This window comes from Ruditapes philippinarum, unplaced genomic scaffold (genome assembly GCF_026571515.1).
Source record: "Ruditapes philippinarum isolate M1 unplaced genomic scaffold, ASM2657151v2 ctg85_1_1_1_1, whole genome shotgun sequence".
In the NCBI taxonomy this organism is placed as follows: Eukaryota; Metazoa; Mollusca; class Bivalvia; order Venerida; family Veneridae; genus Ruditapes; species Ruditapes philippinarum.
The window spans coordinates 143,002-155,678 of NW_026856555.1; the positions used below are offsets into that span (position 1 = coordinate 143,002).

Genomic DNA, 12,677 nt, shown 5'->3' on the forward strand with positions numbered 1-12,677 from the left:
CACGGGCAGTGACTGTATGAATGATTTACATTAACAATTCACAGGAGGTGACTGGGCTGAGTAATTTACATTAACTAGCCACAGGCACTGACTGTACAAATGACTTACATTAACTAGTCAAAGGCAGTAACTGGGCGAATGATTTACATTAACTAGCCACAGGCAGTGACATGGTGAATGATTTACATCAACTAGTCACAGGCAGTGACATGGTGAATGATTTACCTCAACTAGTCACAGGCAGTGACTGGGTGAATGATTTACTTTTACAAGTCAGAGGCACTGACTGTACGAATGACTTACATCATCTAGCCAAGGACAGTGACTATACGAATGATTTACATTTAACTAGCAACAGGCAGTGACTGGGTGAATAATTTACATTAACAAGCCACATGCAGTGACTGGGGGAATGATTGACATTAACTAGCCACAGGCCGTGACTGTATGAATGATTTACATTAACTAGTCACAGGCAGTGACTGGTCAACTAGTCAACTACATTAACTAGTCACAGTGACAGGGGGAATTTTACATTAACTAACCACAGGCAATGACTGTACAATTGATTTACATTAACTAGTCACAGGCAGTGACTGGTCAAATGATTTACATTAACAATTCACAGGAGGTGACTTGGCAAATGATTAACATTTATTAGACAATTTATTAAAAGTGGAAAATATTAAGACCAGAGCTTCAGTCATTCTTTTATCTAAAATGTATCTTCTTATTGGTAAATCAAATAAAGAATTTGACATATCTTATTTTTAAGACTTTTATCAAAATAAAACTGGAGATGAATAAAATACATAAAATTGTCTCAAGAAACTTTATGACTTAATATAATCTATCATTTATAACATAAATATTGAAATAAATAAGGCCAATGAAAAAAAATGAAAGCAACATATTCATGCAAAATTGTTTTGGTTATTAATACATATTTATTTCAATATTTCATCAATTTTTACATTTTATACATTCAAACAATTATCACATATAACTGAAAGGGATAAGAAATAGAGAACATATATAGTTCCTCTTCATGTATAACAAATAGTATTTACACATACATATATGGCAGAATAGTTTGGGGTTTTGTTCTTATTTCAATTATAAAGAAAAGCAATATTGTATAAAGGTAAACATTTAAATAAAAGCAATTTAGAAGTAAGTACAAATGCACTGATAAAAAGACAAATATCAGTTGAATATAAAGAAAAAGAAATAATGAATTCATTTTAATATGTGTTACTGGCAGTTTAAAAGCAAATTAAACAAAAATACAGAAATTAGCTAAAGCCAGCAGACAAGAAATAAATCTAAAAAAGAAAAACTTACTGAATACCAGACAAACAATAATAGATCAAAGAGGAGACATAGCTTTGGTAAGTCAGAAGAAGAATATTGTTAAAAGTTCAATAGTAAAGAAATATATCTATTAAAACCCCCCATTGCTATTAATAAATTAAATATTGCATCGAATATGGCAGTATTAATATCGCAATGTTAGATAGATTATCTTTTGACATATCGTCCCCTTAGTGCAATAATTGATTAACTGCTATTAAATTTAGTACTTATTCCATTATGGCACTAAGGCGATGATATCTCCATTTAAAAAGAGATTCGATGCAGCATTTTGGCGTTACTGTATGAAAAAGTGTATTACTTCTCTGTATGTAGTGCAGGCAAACAAGAAAAAAGAGGTGATTGTCTTCAATATGACCACAGCTTCAGAGAGGGGAAGTAGTCAAAATATTTTGACATGCCAAAGCTAGGTTTATAAGAATCTTATACCGGCTGCCGGTACAGACTGGAATATCTAGCTCCAGGGTAACTGTTTACCGTGGTAACTAGGCTCTGCCCAATTTGATTCTTTTTCTTGCATATTACAAATTAATGATATTCTGAAAAGAATTCTCTCATTTTCCCCAGTGCATGAAAAACTTGTCTTACACCCCCTTGTAAGCCAGGCCCTGGCAGCCATTGTAAGATTCTTATATATATGGAGTAACAAGATTTTTTTTCTTTTCGTTTTTTAAAAAGAATTCTGACAGTTTGACAACCATTACAGTACTGTGCTGAATGTGAGTAATGTCAGCTCTGCTTTGAACTTAACTACATTTCGGCTAAAACATTTGAGTACAATGTATATAAGGATCTTACACCGGCTGCCGGTACAGACCGGAATATCTAGCTCGAGGGTAACTGTTTACATCGGTAACGAAGCTCTGCTCTGATTTTTTGCTACACAGTTACCGGAGTGCTAGATATTCCAGTCTGGGATCATAGCCAGTGTTTTATTATTATTATCGCAATGGGTCAAATGACTTGAGTATTTCTTCATTAAATGAATTAAAAGCATTTGTCAGCTTATTTGAACAATGCAATTATAATGTTTTGGATTTTCATATCATTTATATATACACTAGTATTTGAATTGTAAACATGGTAGCAATAATCAATAATTATTCTGAAACAAAATGTACACAGGTCAAAACATTAAAATTTGAAATAATTTTGTCCGGTCATAGCTTTTATAAGAATATTTAGGTGGCCATTAATCCACCCACTTAAATAGTTACTTAGATCTATTAATCGCACAAAAATGAAAGCTTCACTTTCACATGTTTTAAACTAATTACCTTTGTTGTATGTTGATAAGAAATAGCACATGTTTTGAACTAATAACTTATGTTGTATGTTGATAAGAAATAGCACATGTTTTAAACTAATAACGTGTTGTATGTTGATAAGAAATAGCACATGTTTTAAACTATTAACATGTTGTATGTTGATAAGAAATAGCACATGTTTTAAACTAATAACATGTTGTATGTTGATAAGAAATAGCACATGTTTTAAACTAATAACTTCTGTTGTATGTTAATAATATTTATTTCAAATTCCCCAGTCTTCACTTGATTTTTGTTCTCCCGAAACCAGCTAATGATAGATTTGTTTGCTAAGTAGCTAGTCTCAAAGTCACAATATTGATTAGGTTTAAGTGTTGTTGTTGTTGTTGCTGTTGTTCTTGTTGTCAGCATCCCTTCTGAGGTTAACATTTAAATACCCAAAACAGGAAATGCCTAAAATATGTTATTAACGACATAATATATACAGTTTATTCAAATGAATAACAACCAACTGAATCCTGATTAAATTTTATCAATTGCTTGTTGTAGCACTTCCCCTGCTGTGATTCTGAGTCACTGTCTATCCAACATTTGCATTTCAGCTAATAGATCACCATTTTTTACCAGTCTTTATTCTGGTAAATCGTGACATTATACGAGTTATGTCAGAGTATATCACTTTAAACCTATCAGCTTCTCTACAGGTGGATATAACCAATCATCTTCCTCTAATTGTTTAGCCATTTTCCTGAACTTTTTCATCCTTTTCTCATGAGCATCTGAAAACAGACAAGATTTTCCTTCTTATCAAGAACATATACTGACTAATTCTTCTTTTTTTTCTAAATAAAAATTTTATCATAGTTTATCACATACCAGTGCCAGTTTTATTACTATGTAAAAACAGTATTGCACGGCCGTGCATATATAATAATTTTGATGTGACATCATTTGCATTTGCATTATACAAAGATGGTTTAAAGAGACACCATATGATCAATAAAAAGCGGCTTATTTTGACTGTAAACAGTTCTTTGTATGTGATAAATAGAACATTATATTTGAATTGAGTAGGTTCATTACTAAATTCATTGGACTTGTTTAATAAATTCAGTATTGAACCTTTACACCTCAATGAAAATATATCATTAGTCTTACATTTATCAAAAAACATTTTCAACATTTTTCTGATACTCAATCTAGCTAAAGTAACAGTCAACCAATGTCAGGTCATGTGACAACACTGAAATTTTCAATATCATACAAGGGCAAGTAACTGCTTCAATCTTTCAACCAATTTATTCAATGATGGCCTCCCTTGTGCACATACAGTTGTGCCAGAAAAAATGTTAATATGAATTAAGTCATTTAAAGGGACTCCACTGAGGTTTTTTTGAAATGATGGGACTGGAAATATATTTTCCAGATAAATGTACCATTAATTTTGATGTAGGTTAAGACCACTAATCTATGTGCAAAATTTCAGATCTTTCGTGCACTTTGTTTTTCCAGAATAATTATTCAAATTGTAAAAAAATGACTCAAAATGAAAAGCGTTTAAATGCTTTTCACTCAAATCCGGCTAAAAAAGCATAAAAATACGATTTTCAATTTAATTCAAAGTCTATCACTGATATGTGCGCCTAAAAATTACAATAAATAATAAACTTTAGAAATTCAGTTTATGTAACATAATATAAAATAAAACAACATAATCCAATAATTCAATTAACCTTTCTGGGACTTTTTATACTGGTCATCTGTTTCATGTTCAATCTGAAGTCGATTGTTAAATGTGGTAGCATTCATATCTGAAAAATAAAATATAGCATATGATATAATGCACTGGTCAGATTTGGTGTAATCACATATTTACAATAAATATTATATGTACTGACTACTCTAAATTTTCAATTTTTGCATTAATATTATACAACAGTCTATTGAAAATTTTAACCAAGAGCCTCCATCCCCTTCTCAACCCCCTGATAGGTCAAGGTGGACAGTGTGACAAGGCAGACCAATTACCACGGTTGACCATAGATGATAGACCATCTTTTGGCACAGGGCAGACATGGACTTAGGACAAAGCCTACTATAAATTTTATATTTCTATACCTCAATTTTATATAGTCTAGAATTCATTAAAAATCAATATTAACAGAAGTTTAAACTTATGTCATATTACTATAATATAGTCTTTCTAAGTATATGTTAGTGTTCATCCGTGCTGTTCTACAGAAATTAGAAACTTCGACGGGAGCGATAGCAACAGGAGAATGTTTCTAATTTCTGTAGAACAGCTACGGATGAATACTAACATACTTAGTGTCAAACTTTATTTGGCCTCATTATTATCCACTTTATTACGTCACTACGCGGTTCTATGAAGTACTATGAAAAATAGAAGGCGACTATGAACGGAATTCGATATAGTATCGACTTTTGTTCTTCTATGAAAATTAACGCACAGAATTTTTAAGAAATACAGCGTTTTCATTGGGTGACAAATAAAGTTGGACACTAAGGCCATCCTTAAAAAAATGTTCGTTTGCAGTAACGCGACCGACTCACAAAATTTGCCCCTACTCAAATTTTTTTACATGGTCTGGATAAAAAATTATTTTTTTTGAATCAGAAAATTATGCCTTGTGTTTTGTTTTCCTTCTTTTAAAGGTTAATATAAGAAATAAAATGTAGTTCTTATTAAATTAGAATTCAGTTATCAATTTATAATTACCAGATTATCAAAGCATATATTGTCCAGCATTTTGAAATTCCATGTTTATTTGGGAGTATAGTTCAATAAAAAAAAAAAAAAAAAAAAAAATCGACCTACCTACCCACCTTGAAAATTCTGGGTCGGGTTACTGCAAACAAACATTTTTTTAAGGATGACCTAAGTCTTATTATTGAACAAAAAACTCATTGAGATCGAGTTGAATATAATTGTGTAAATTTAAGAGGTGCTTTAAGGCACCATTTAGAATTTGTTAGCGCAGTAGGAGCAGACTATGGTACACTTCTGACCAAGTGGGCAAAACTGCTGCAAAATAAATAAAAGTGTTGCTGAACTACAAGCTGCTATCAGCTTCATTATCTTAGAAGACAAGCCACTAGGCATCCATATGTCTGGAATATTTTTTCTTGTGTTAGACACAAGTACAGACAATGCAAACAAACAAGAAACAACCTATAAAAGTATAAGGAATGACCAGTACATAGCTGAAGAAAGACTTTATCACAGGGCTCGCGCCGGCAGGAGCCAATGATCACATTGGCTCCAAAATAATTAAATTGCCTCAAGAAAATCACGAATGGCTCAAAAGTATGACTTTTGGAATCTCCAGTCTAAATTTAGCATAATTTGCATTTTTAAGAATGGAAAAGTACACATTTGGTTTTCCATCTACAACTTCTGATAATCACTTATAAATATGATATATTCTAATGGTGACAGGTCTACATCGCCTTCACAGTCTGCCTTTTCTCAACATACAGTTCAGAACTATCCTGGTATATGGTCCCCTTATGTATAATGAGTTCTACTGTTATAAGGGGAAGTCAAAGACCGGGCCCGCGAAGCGGGTCCGGGCTTTGGCTTGCCCGGCTATAGACTACACGTGTATATTTTAAAGAAAATCAAATAAAAAACAATTAAAAAATATATAGAATTCTATACCTATCAATGAAATTTTCAGTGTCAGTTCTAGTCGGGCGCCGCCATTTACAATGTAACTCAATGATAAAAGGCGGGGTATTCCGATAACGGAACAAATCTCAACTTTTCGGATCAATAATAAATGTCGAGTGTTCCGAGTGAAAACGGAAGCGGTGCATGTAATACCGAATGACAATTTTAAAACGGAAAGAATGAAAGGAATTTTTTAACGACTTCCCCGTTTATAGGCTTTGCCTAATTTCATATTATTTATCAGTATCACTGCACAGTTAACTGTAAGTTGAAACTTTTCTTTAATACTGATAAACAGCTGGTAAATGTACCACCCTTTTAAACATAAGTTTCTGTTTTAAACAATTGTTAAAACGTAAATTAAAATAAGAAAAATACGGGAGCACAAATGTTTCCATATAATAAAGTTATTAATTCATTCATCATGTTGGTTTAATTTACAGAATCTCCAACGTCATATATCCGAAATATTCCATTATCCGATTACTATTAAAGTAAACTAAAAACTTTAATTATAAATACCTGTTGTTTCGTTCGCATTAACACATGGAGACGTAAATAAAGCCTTTTTGATATCTACCAAATCAAATCCACTTGCCATTCTTAAAAGAAATTATTGTAGGACTAGGTCAAGATTTCAGATTTTTTCAGTAGTTGTTGTTGTTGTTGTTTACACGGTGCATTAAAACTTAATTTCATGTCATTCATGCATAAGGTCATAAACCACTATTTCTACAAAAACTCGTTACTCGTGCATTATTTGAGTGAAATGAGTTCCAAAACATTCTGAATTGCAATAAACACTGACATGTCATTGAGCATTATATAAAAGTCGCTAGACATGTGTATATTTATCTTTTATTATTCAATTTTGTGTGAGAGTGATTTTACCCTTATTGATCACTAAATGTAGGCAATTACTAAGAGGATATTTTTTCGTTTGAGTGAAATATAGGATATATTTTCACGAAACATGATAAAATGCCACATATTTTCACGAGCCGGGACGGCGAGTGAAAATATTTGGCATTTTATCATGTTAAGTGAAAATATATACCATATTTCACGAAAAATGAAAAAATAACCTTTTTATTTAATTTTATTATCAAAGAAAAAAAGTTACGAACCCCATTGCTTGCTATGCAACGGCAATTGTACAGCGCGTAAAAATATAATTATTGTCTTGTTTTTGCACGCGATATTTAGCGCTAGATTGTGACGTCACGTAAACAACTCTTCAAACGTCTGTAAAGCGTTTATGACTGAATAAAAGATATTGGTGTTCGGATTAATTTTCTTAGTTAGACCATTTTCTATCATTCTAGACCGTTTTCAAAACAAAATTCAACAAAACGTTGTTTTGTATTTATCAGATTTTTCAAACAAAATTGGCGAAAGAAGTCCCCCAAAATAAATATGAGTTTTGACTCCGCCTACTTTCATATTTATATTTCATATTTATTTTTAAAAAATATGAAATATATATGACTGATATAGCACCATATTTCATGGGTAAAATTAAATAAGAGATTGTTATTGTACTGTAGCCTGGGATTCAGGCGTTGATATTTTTTGCTTATTTATAGCATACGCGCTATTTCATACTCGATCGTCATAGATAACGCACAACATTTCTGGTTTTGATAGTATCGATTTGCCGAACAGAAGCACATAAAAAGTCAACAGACTGGAACACAGGCTAATTGTACTGATAATTTAGATCTAACTCTCAACGGTTATTTATATATAACGAAACATTTTTCATAAAACTTTAAAGAAATGTAAGCAATAAAGCACATGATAGGACTTATGAGGACTTCAACCAAGTACAAAATGCTTTGAAATTCTTAAAGTATAAGTAATATTCGGAGCAAATGGCTTGTGTCTCTTTTATATTTGATTTCGCACAACTAAAAAAACTACACTTCAGCACTCGATGTTACTCAATGTTTCTATAATATAATATTTATTCCGACTGGGACTTAATATGATGTCCCAGATTCTGAATATAGAATTTGAATACCCCCCCCCCCCCCCATAAAAAAAAATAATAAATAAATAAATAAAAATAAAAAACAAATAAATAAATAGAAATCATGTTCACTTAATGAAGGAACAAAATTGCAAATTAATAAAAAAAAATCAACATGGACTCCACACTTTTTAAATTGCTTTCTTTTATCTGTTTATCAAATACCATAAGGTTATTGTTCTACATTTTGTATATGCATAGTATCTATCTGGAAAAAAAAACAAGAAATTTAACGTTCTGAAACATGGCATTGCAATTATATATGTATAGTAAAAAGTAGACAAAAATACACAAAATTTATCTTATGTGATGGGATAATTGATTATTGACTCGTTCCCGTATTTAATTTTAAAAGAACTTATTTCCAAAAAAAATTCTCGCAGCAATGAAATATTTATCATATATATATTTCCTTTGATTGCGTATGACGTCATATTTTTGTCGGCTTTTCAATTTTCATTTGTAACGTTACATTTATTTATTTTCGCAAATTTGGTAAATGACCTTAGGTAGATTTGCGATGTAAGTCAGTCTATTGACAACGTCTTTTATTGATGTATAATAACTTTGTCACTTTTAGTACTAAATTACATACTTGTCTTTCAATCACCCTCTTCAAATACGGGAACGAGTCAATTATCTTTATTGACAATGATGATAACAAACAATCCAATTTGAAGAGTATAAACGCAGCTTTGTGCAGATGAAACGTTTTTGAATCACAGCTATATCGTTAACTCTGTAAGTTAAACTTAAACTGACCTCGACGAGTTTCTGCCGGAGAGTCAAAAATCTATAAGCTTGCCTTTCCACTCTAAAGCGTTTATTTTCTTTAGGCTTCATACATATTACGGCTGGTCATTTGTTTAGAACTTTGAGTAAATATAAGCTAATTTATTCAGCAAATGGTTTTTTTAGCGTTATGTGAAATATCTCAAATAGAGACAATAAACAGGTACAAAAATCTAAAGCGTTATATGTAAACTCAATGTTCTATATTCCTGTACTGACTATTTAATTTACGCTAAGGGGCGTCCGTGGCCGAGTGGTTAAGGTCGTTGACTTTAAACCACTTACCCCTCACCGCTGTGGGTTCGAATCCCGACAGGGACTTTGGATTCTTTCATGTGAGGAAGCTATCCAGCTAGCTTACGGAACGTCGGTGGTTCTACTCAGGTGCCCGTTCATGCCTGAAATAATGCAAGGAAGGGCACCTGAGGTCTTCCTCCACCAGTAAAGCTGGAACGTCGCCAAATGACCTATACTGTGTCGGTGCGACGTAAAACCCAAAAAACAAACAAACAAATAATTTACGCTTGGATTTTGAAAATCTATATTGTATTTTAAAAGAAAACCAAACAATGATCGAAGACTTTAACTGAAATCATTAGGATTTATTATTTATATATCTGGTTAAATCTAATGTCTCCAATATTTTTTCTAATTGTCTTCACTAGTTACGTTGTATTTGGCTTCAATCAACACTCTTCTTGAAATCTAAGAGCCCATTATAAAGTTTGTAAATATTTCATAATTGAACAAATATGAACAAGTTTTTAAAATATTTCTAATAATAAATTAACCGATATCATGGCGGATGTACTTGTATTCCCACTTTAGTTTTTAACATACTTTTGCTCCTCTTTTCATTTATTTCCAGACTGCTTCGAGAATAATCAATATTTTATTCTGTTTATAAATAAGCTGCTCACGAGCGCACGTGCGTCTGTACTGTTAATTTAACACTTCTAGTATGGCAAGGATAATAACCGAGTGTTCTCATCAAAGGAATCTGGTGATTTCGGTAATACAAATATTTACGACTGAACATTTGCCGTTATTTACAGGGTAAAGTGACAATACATTTACAACTTCATCATTACATTCTTTGTTGTGTAATTTGATTTTATAACAGCTTTCGTCAAAGTCTCTTGCTTGAGAGATGTCGCGAGTTTTGCGTTAAGACGGATAGCGATTTATATACATGTGAAGGAAGACATCGTCTGCAACTGATAAATAAATGGAATATTCATACGAACATTTGTAACATAAACAGACATATTTTCTGTTAACAATGAAGAGACTAGAGGGTAATAGTTTCAGAATATCATGTATAAAAAATGAGCGCTAAATGATATGGTTTATAAAAAAAACTTCCTTAAAGATTTCCTCGTAAAATAACTTTGTCGGTTACCCAAGGAGAAATAAAGTATATTTCTGGAGGATATCTAACTGTGCGCATGGAATTCAATTGTGAAAATAGATGTTAGAATAAATAAATAAATATATTAAAGATTTTTGGAAGCTGTTTCTGCAGTGACAGGCATACGATATTAAAGCAATTACACATGGATAACGGGACAACATTCGAATGGAAAAACTGTGCAGACGAGAATGCATTTATTATATTTTCGTACGTTTTATTTTCGGTGATTTTCTTCCCGACCATATTTGGAAATATACTCATTATTGTGAGCATTTGTAAGTTTCGGCATCTCCGCTCCAATATGCACATTTTGATAGGAAATTTAGCAGTCTCAGACCTAATTATTGCTGTGTCAATAATCTTGCAGGTTGTTGGAAACTTCCGGGAAGAGTTAGTAACAAATAAATATTTTTGTCTGGGACAGAATGCAGTATTTGTGATTTCATTAGGAACATCGTCTTACAATATGCTGACAATATCTATAGAAAGATTCCTGGCGGTGAAATTTCCTTTAAAACATAGAATTATGTTTACAAGACGCACTAGCTACATTTTGATTATTGTTTGTTGGAGTTACCATTCCCTTTTTGCGTCGTTGCCCCTACTGGGCTGGAATAATTTCCACGATGATGTTTTAGTATGTGACACCGATTTAGTCTGGACAAGGGAGTATGACATTATACTCTTTGCCGGACTTTTAATAGTTGTTATTGTAAATGGATTACTGTGCGGATACATGATGAAAATAATTGTGGAAAAAGGAAAAATAGTTCGATACAATTCATCCGATTCTTTCAAAAATCAAAGGATTCTTGGAAATTTCAAAAGAACTAAAATGACCTTGATAATTTTTGGCGTGTTTGCATTAAGTTGGACGCCATATTTGATAGTGTCGTTGATCCTGTCATTTGAAAATAAACCCGCTATAAGATGTAGTAGACAGTGGTGTATATGTCTTGGGATCATTAATTCTGCAACAAACTGGATAATATACGGGCTTGCCAACAGAAGTTTCAGAGAAGCATTCAAGGCAGTTCTTAAGGGTCGCCGCCTTGTTCATTTTAGAGGATCATTGTCTAATCTGTAGATAACACTGGCGGCTTTCATTGATACGTAATAAAACAAGAGCTGTCAGAAGGACAGCGCGCTCGACTTTTTTAGTGCTTGCCTATAAAACAAAACTTTGACAGTTAAGGGCACACAAGACTTTAACTAGGAATTTCTAAGTACAAATCAAGAAACATTTTCACAGAGTTATCTTCTCTTGCTTACAGATAGGTCTCATGATGGCACATAAGAACTCCAACTTCCAAAGTAATATCTCAAATGGTTAGGTCAACAAGTGGACAAGAATGAAAATTTTAACTGAGTTTCTAAGTCAAAAAGGGCCATAATTCAAATAAAATCCTTAACAGAATTACCTTCTCCTGCCCATGTTTGGGACCATGATGGTAAACAAGTATTCCAACTTTCAATTTAATATCTCAACCAGTTCAGTCAAAAAGTTGACTGGTACAAAAAACTTAACCAAGATTCTAAGTCGATAAAAGGCCTTAATTTTTAAAACAAATCCCTGACAGAGTTACCTTCTCTTGCGTACAGATGGGGGTAATGATGTGAAATAGCATTAAAAGTTTCAAAGCAATATCTCAAAGGGTTAAGGCAATAAGTGGATTTTACCCATATTCAATGTATTTTCTAAGTCAAAAAGGGGCATAATTCTGTCAAAAAACCTTGACAGAGTTATGTCCTCTTGTCTGTTGATGAAGGTCGTGATGGTAAACAAGTATGGTCAGTTTCAAAGCAATACCTCCAATGGTTTTGAAATAAAGTGAGGTGGTACAAAAACTTAACCAAGCTCAATACACTTTCTAAGTCAAAAAAGGGGCCATAATTCTGTCAAAAACCTTGACAGAGTTATGTACTCTTGTCTGTAGATGGAGGTTATGATGGTGAACAAGTATGGTAAGTTTCAAAGCCATACTTGTAATACTTCTGAAATAAAGTGGGGTGGTACGAAAAACTTAACCAAGGTGTGACGCCAACGCTAACGCCGACGCCGACGCCGACGCCGGGGCGAGTAGGATAGCTCCCCTTTTCATA

General features: G+C 32.6%; 2 protein-coding genes across 2 annotated transcripts; one reads left to right on the forward strand and one right to left on the reverse strand.

The window, feature by feature from the left end:
• Nucleotides 1–764: 764 nt before the first annotated feature.
• LOC132746976 (anaphase-promoting complex subunit 16-like) lies at nt 765–7,023 on the reverse strand. The gene is made up of 3 exons (XM_060736268.1): nt 6,859–7,023; nt 4,376–4,453; nt 765–3,421 (listed from the first exon to the last, which is right to left on the reverse strand). Exons 1-3 carry the CDS (start codon nt 6,935–6,937, stop codon nt 3,318–3,320), a joined length of 261 nt encoding a protein of 86 aa, XP_060592251.1. The 5' UTR covers nt 6,938–7,023; the 3' UTR covers nt 765–3,317.
• A 3,681-nt stretch (nt 7,024–10,704) lies between these two features.
• LOC132746966 (octopamine receptor-like) lies at nt 10,705–11,858 on the forward strand. The gene has a single exon (XM_060736258.1). It carries the CDS (start codon nt 10,717–10,719, stop codon nt 11,659–11,661), a length of 945 nt encoding a protein of 314 aa, XP_060592241.1. The 5' UTR covers nt 10,705–10,716; the 3' UTR covers nt 11,662–11,858.
• Nucleotides 11,859–12,677: the final 819 nt, after the last annotated feature.

What these genes read in the sequence shown, in the direction of transcription:
- LOC132746976 (XM_060736268.1), bottom strand. Translation starts at nt 6,937, where the DNA reads ATGGCAAGTGGATTTGATTTGGTAGATATCAAAAAGGCTTTATTTACG. An exon ending in TAATGCGAACGAAACAACAG is followed by an intron (nt 4,454 to 6,858) that starts GTATTTATAATT and finishes TTTATTTTTCAG; the next exon opens with ATATGAATGCTACCACATTT. An exon ending in GTATAAAAAGTCCCAGAAAG is followed by an intron (nt 3,422 to 4,375) that starts GTTAATTGAATT and finishes GTCTGTTTTCAG; the next exon opens with ATGCTCATGAGAAAAGGATG.
- LOC132746966 (XM_060736258.1), top strand. Translation starts at nt 10,717, where the DNA reads ATGGATAACGGGACAACATTCGAATGGAAAAACTGTGCAGACGAGAAT.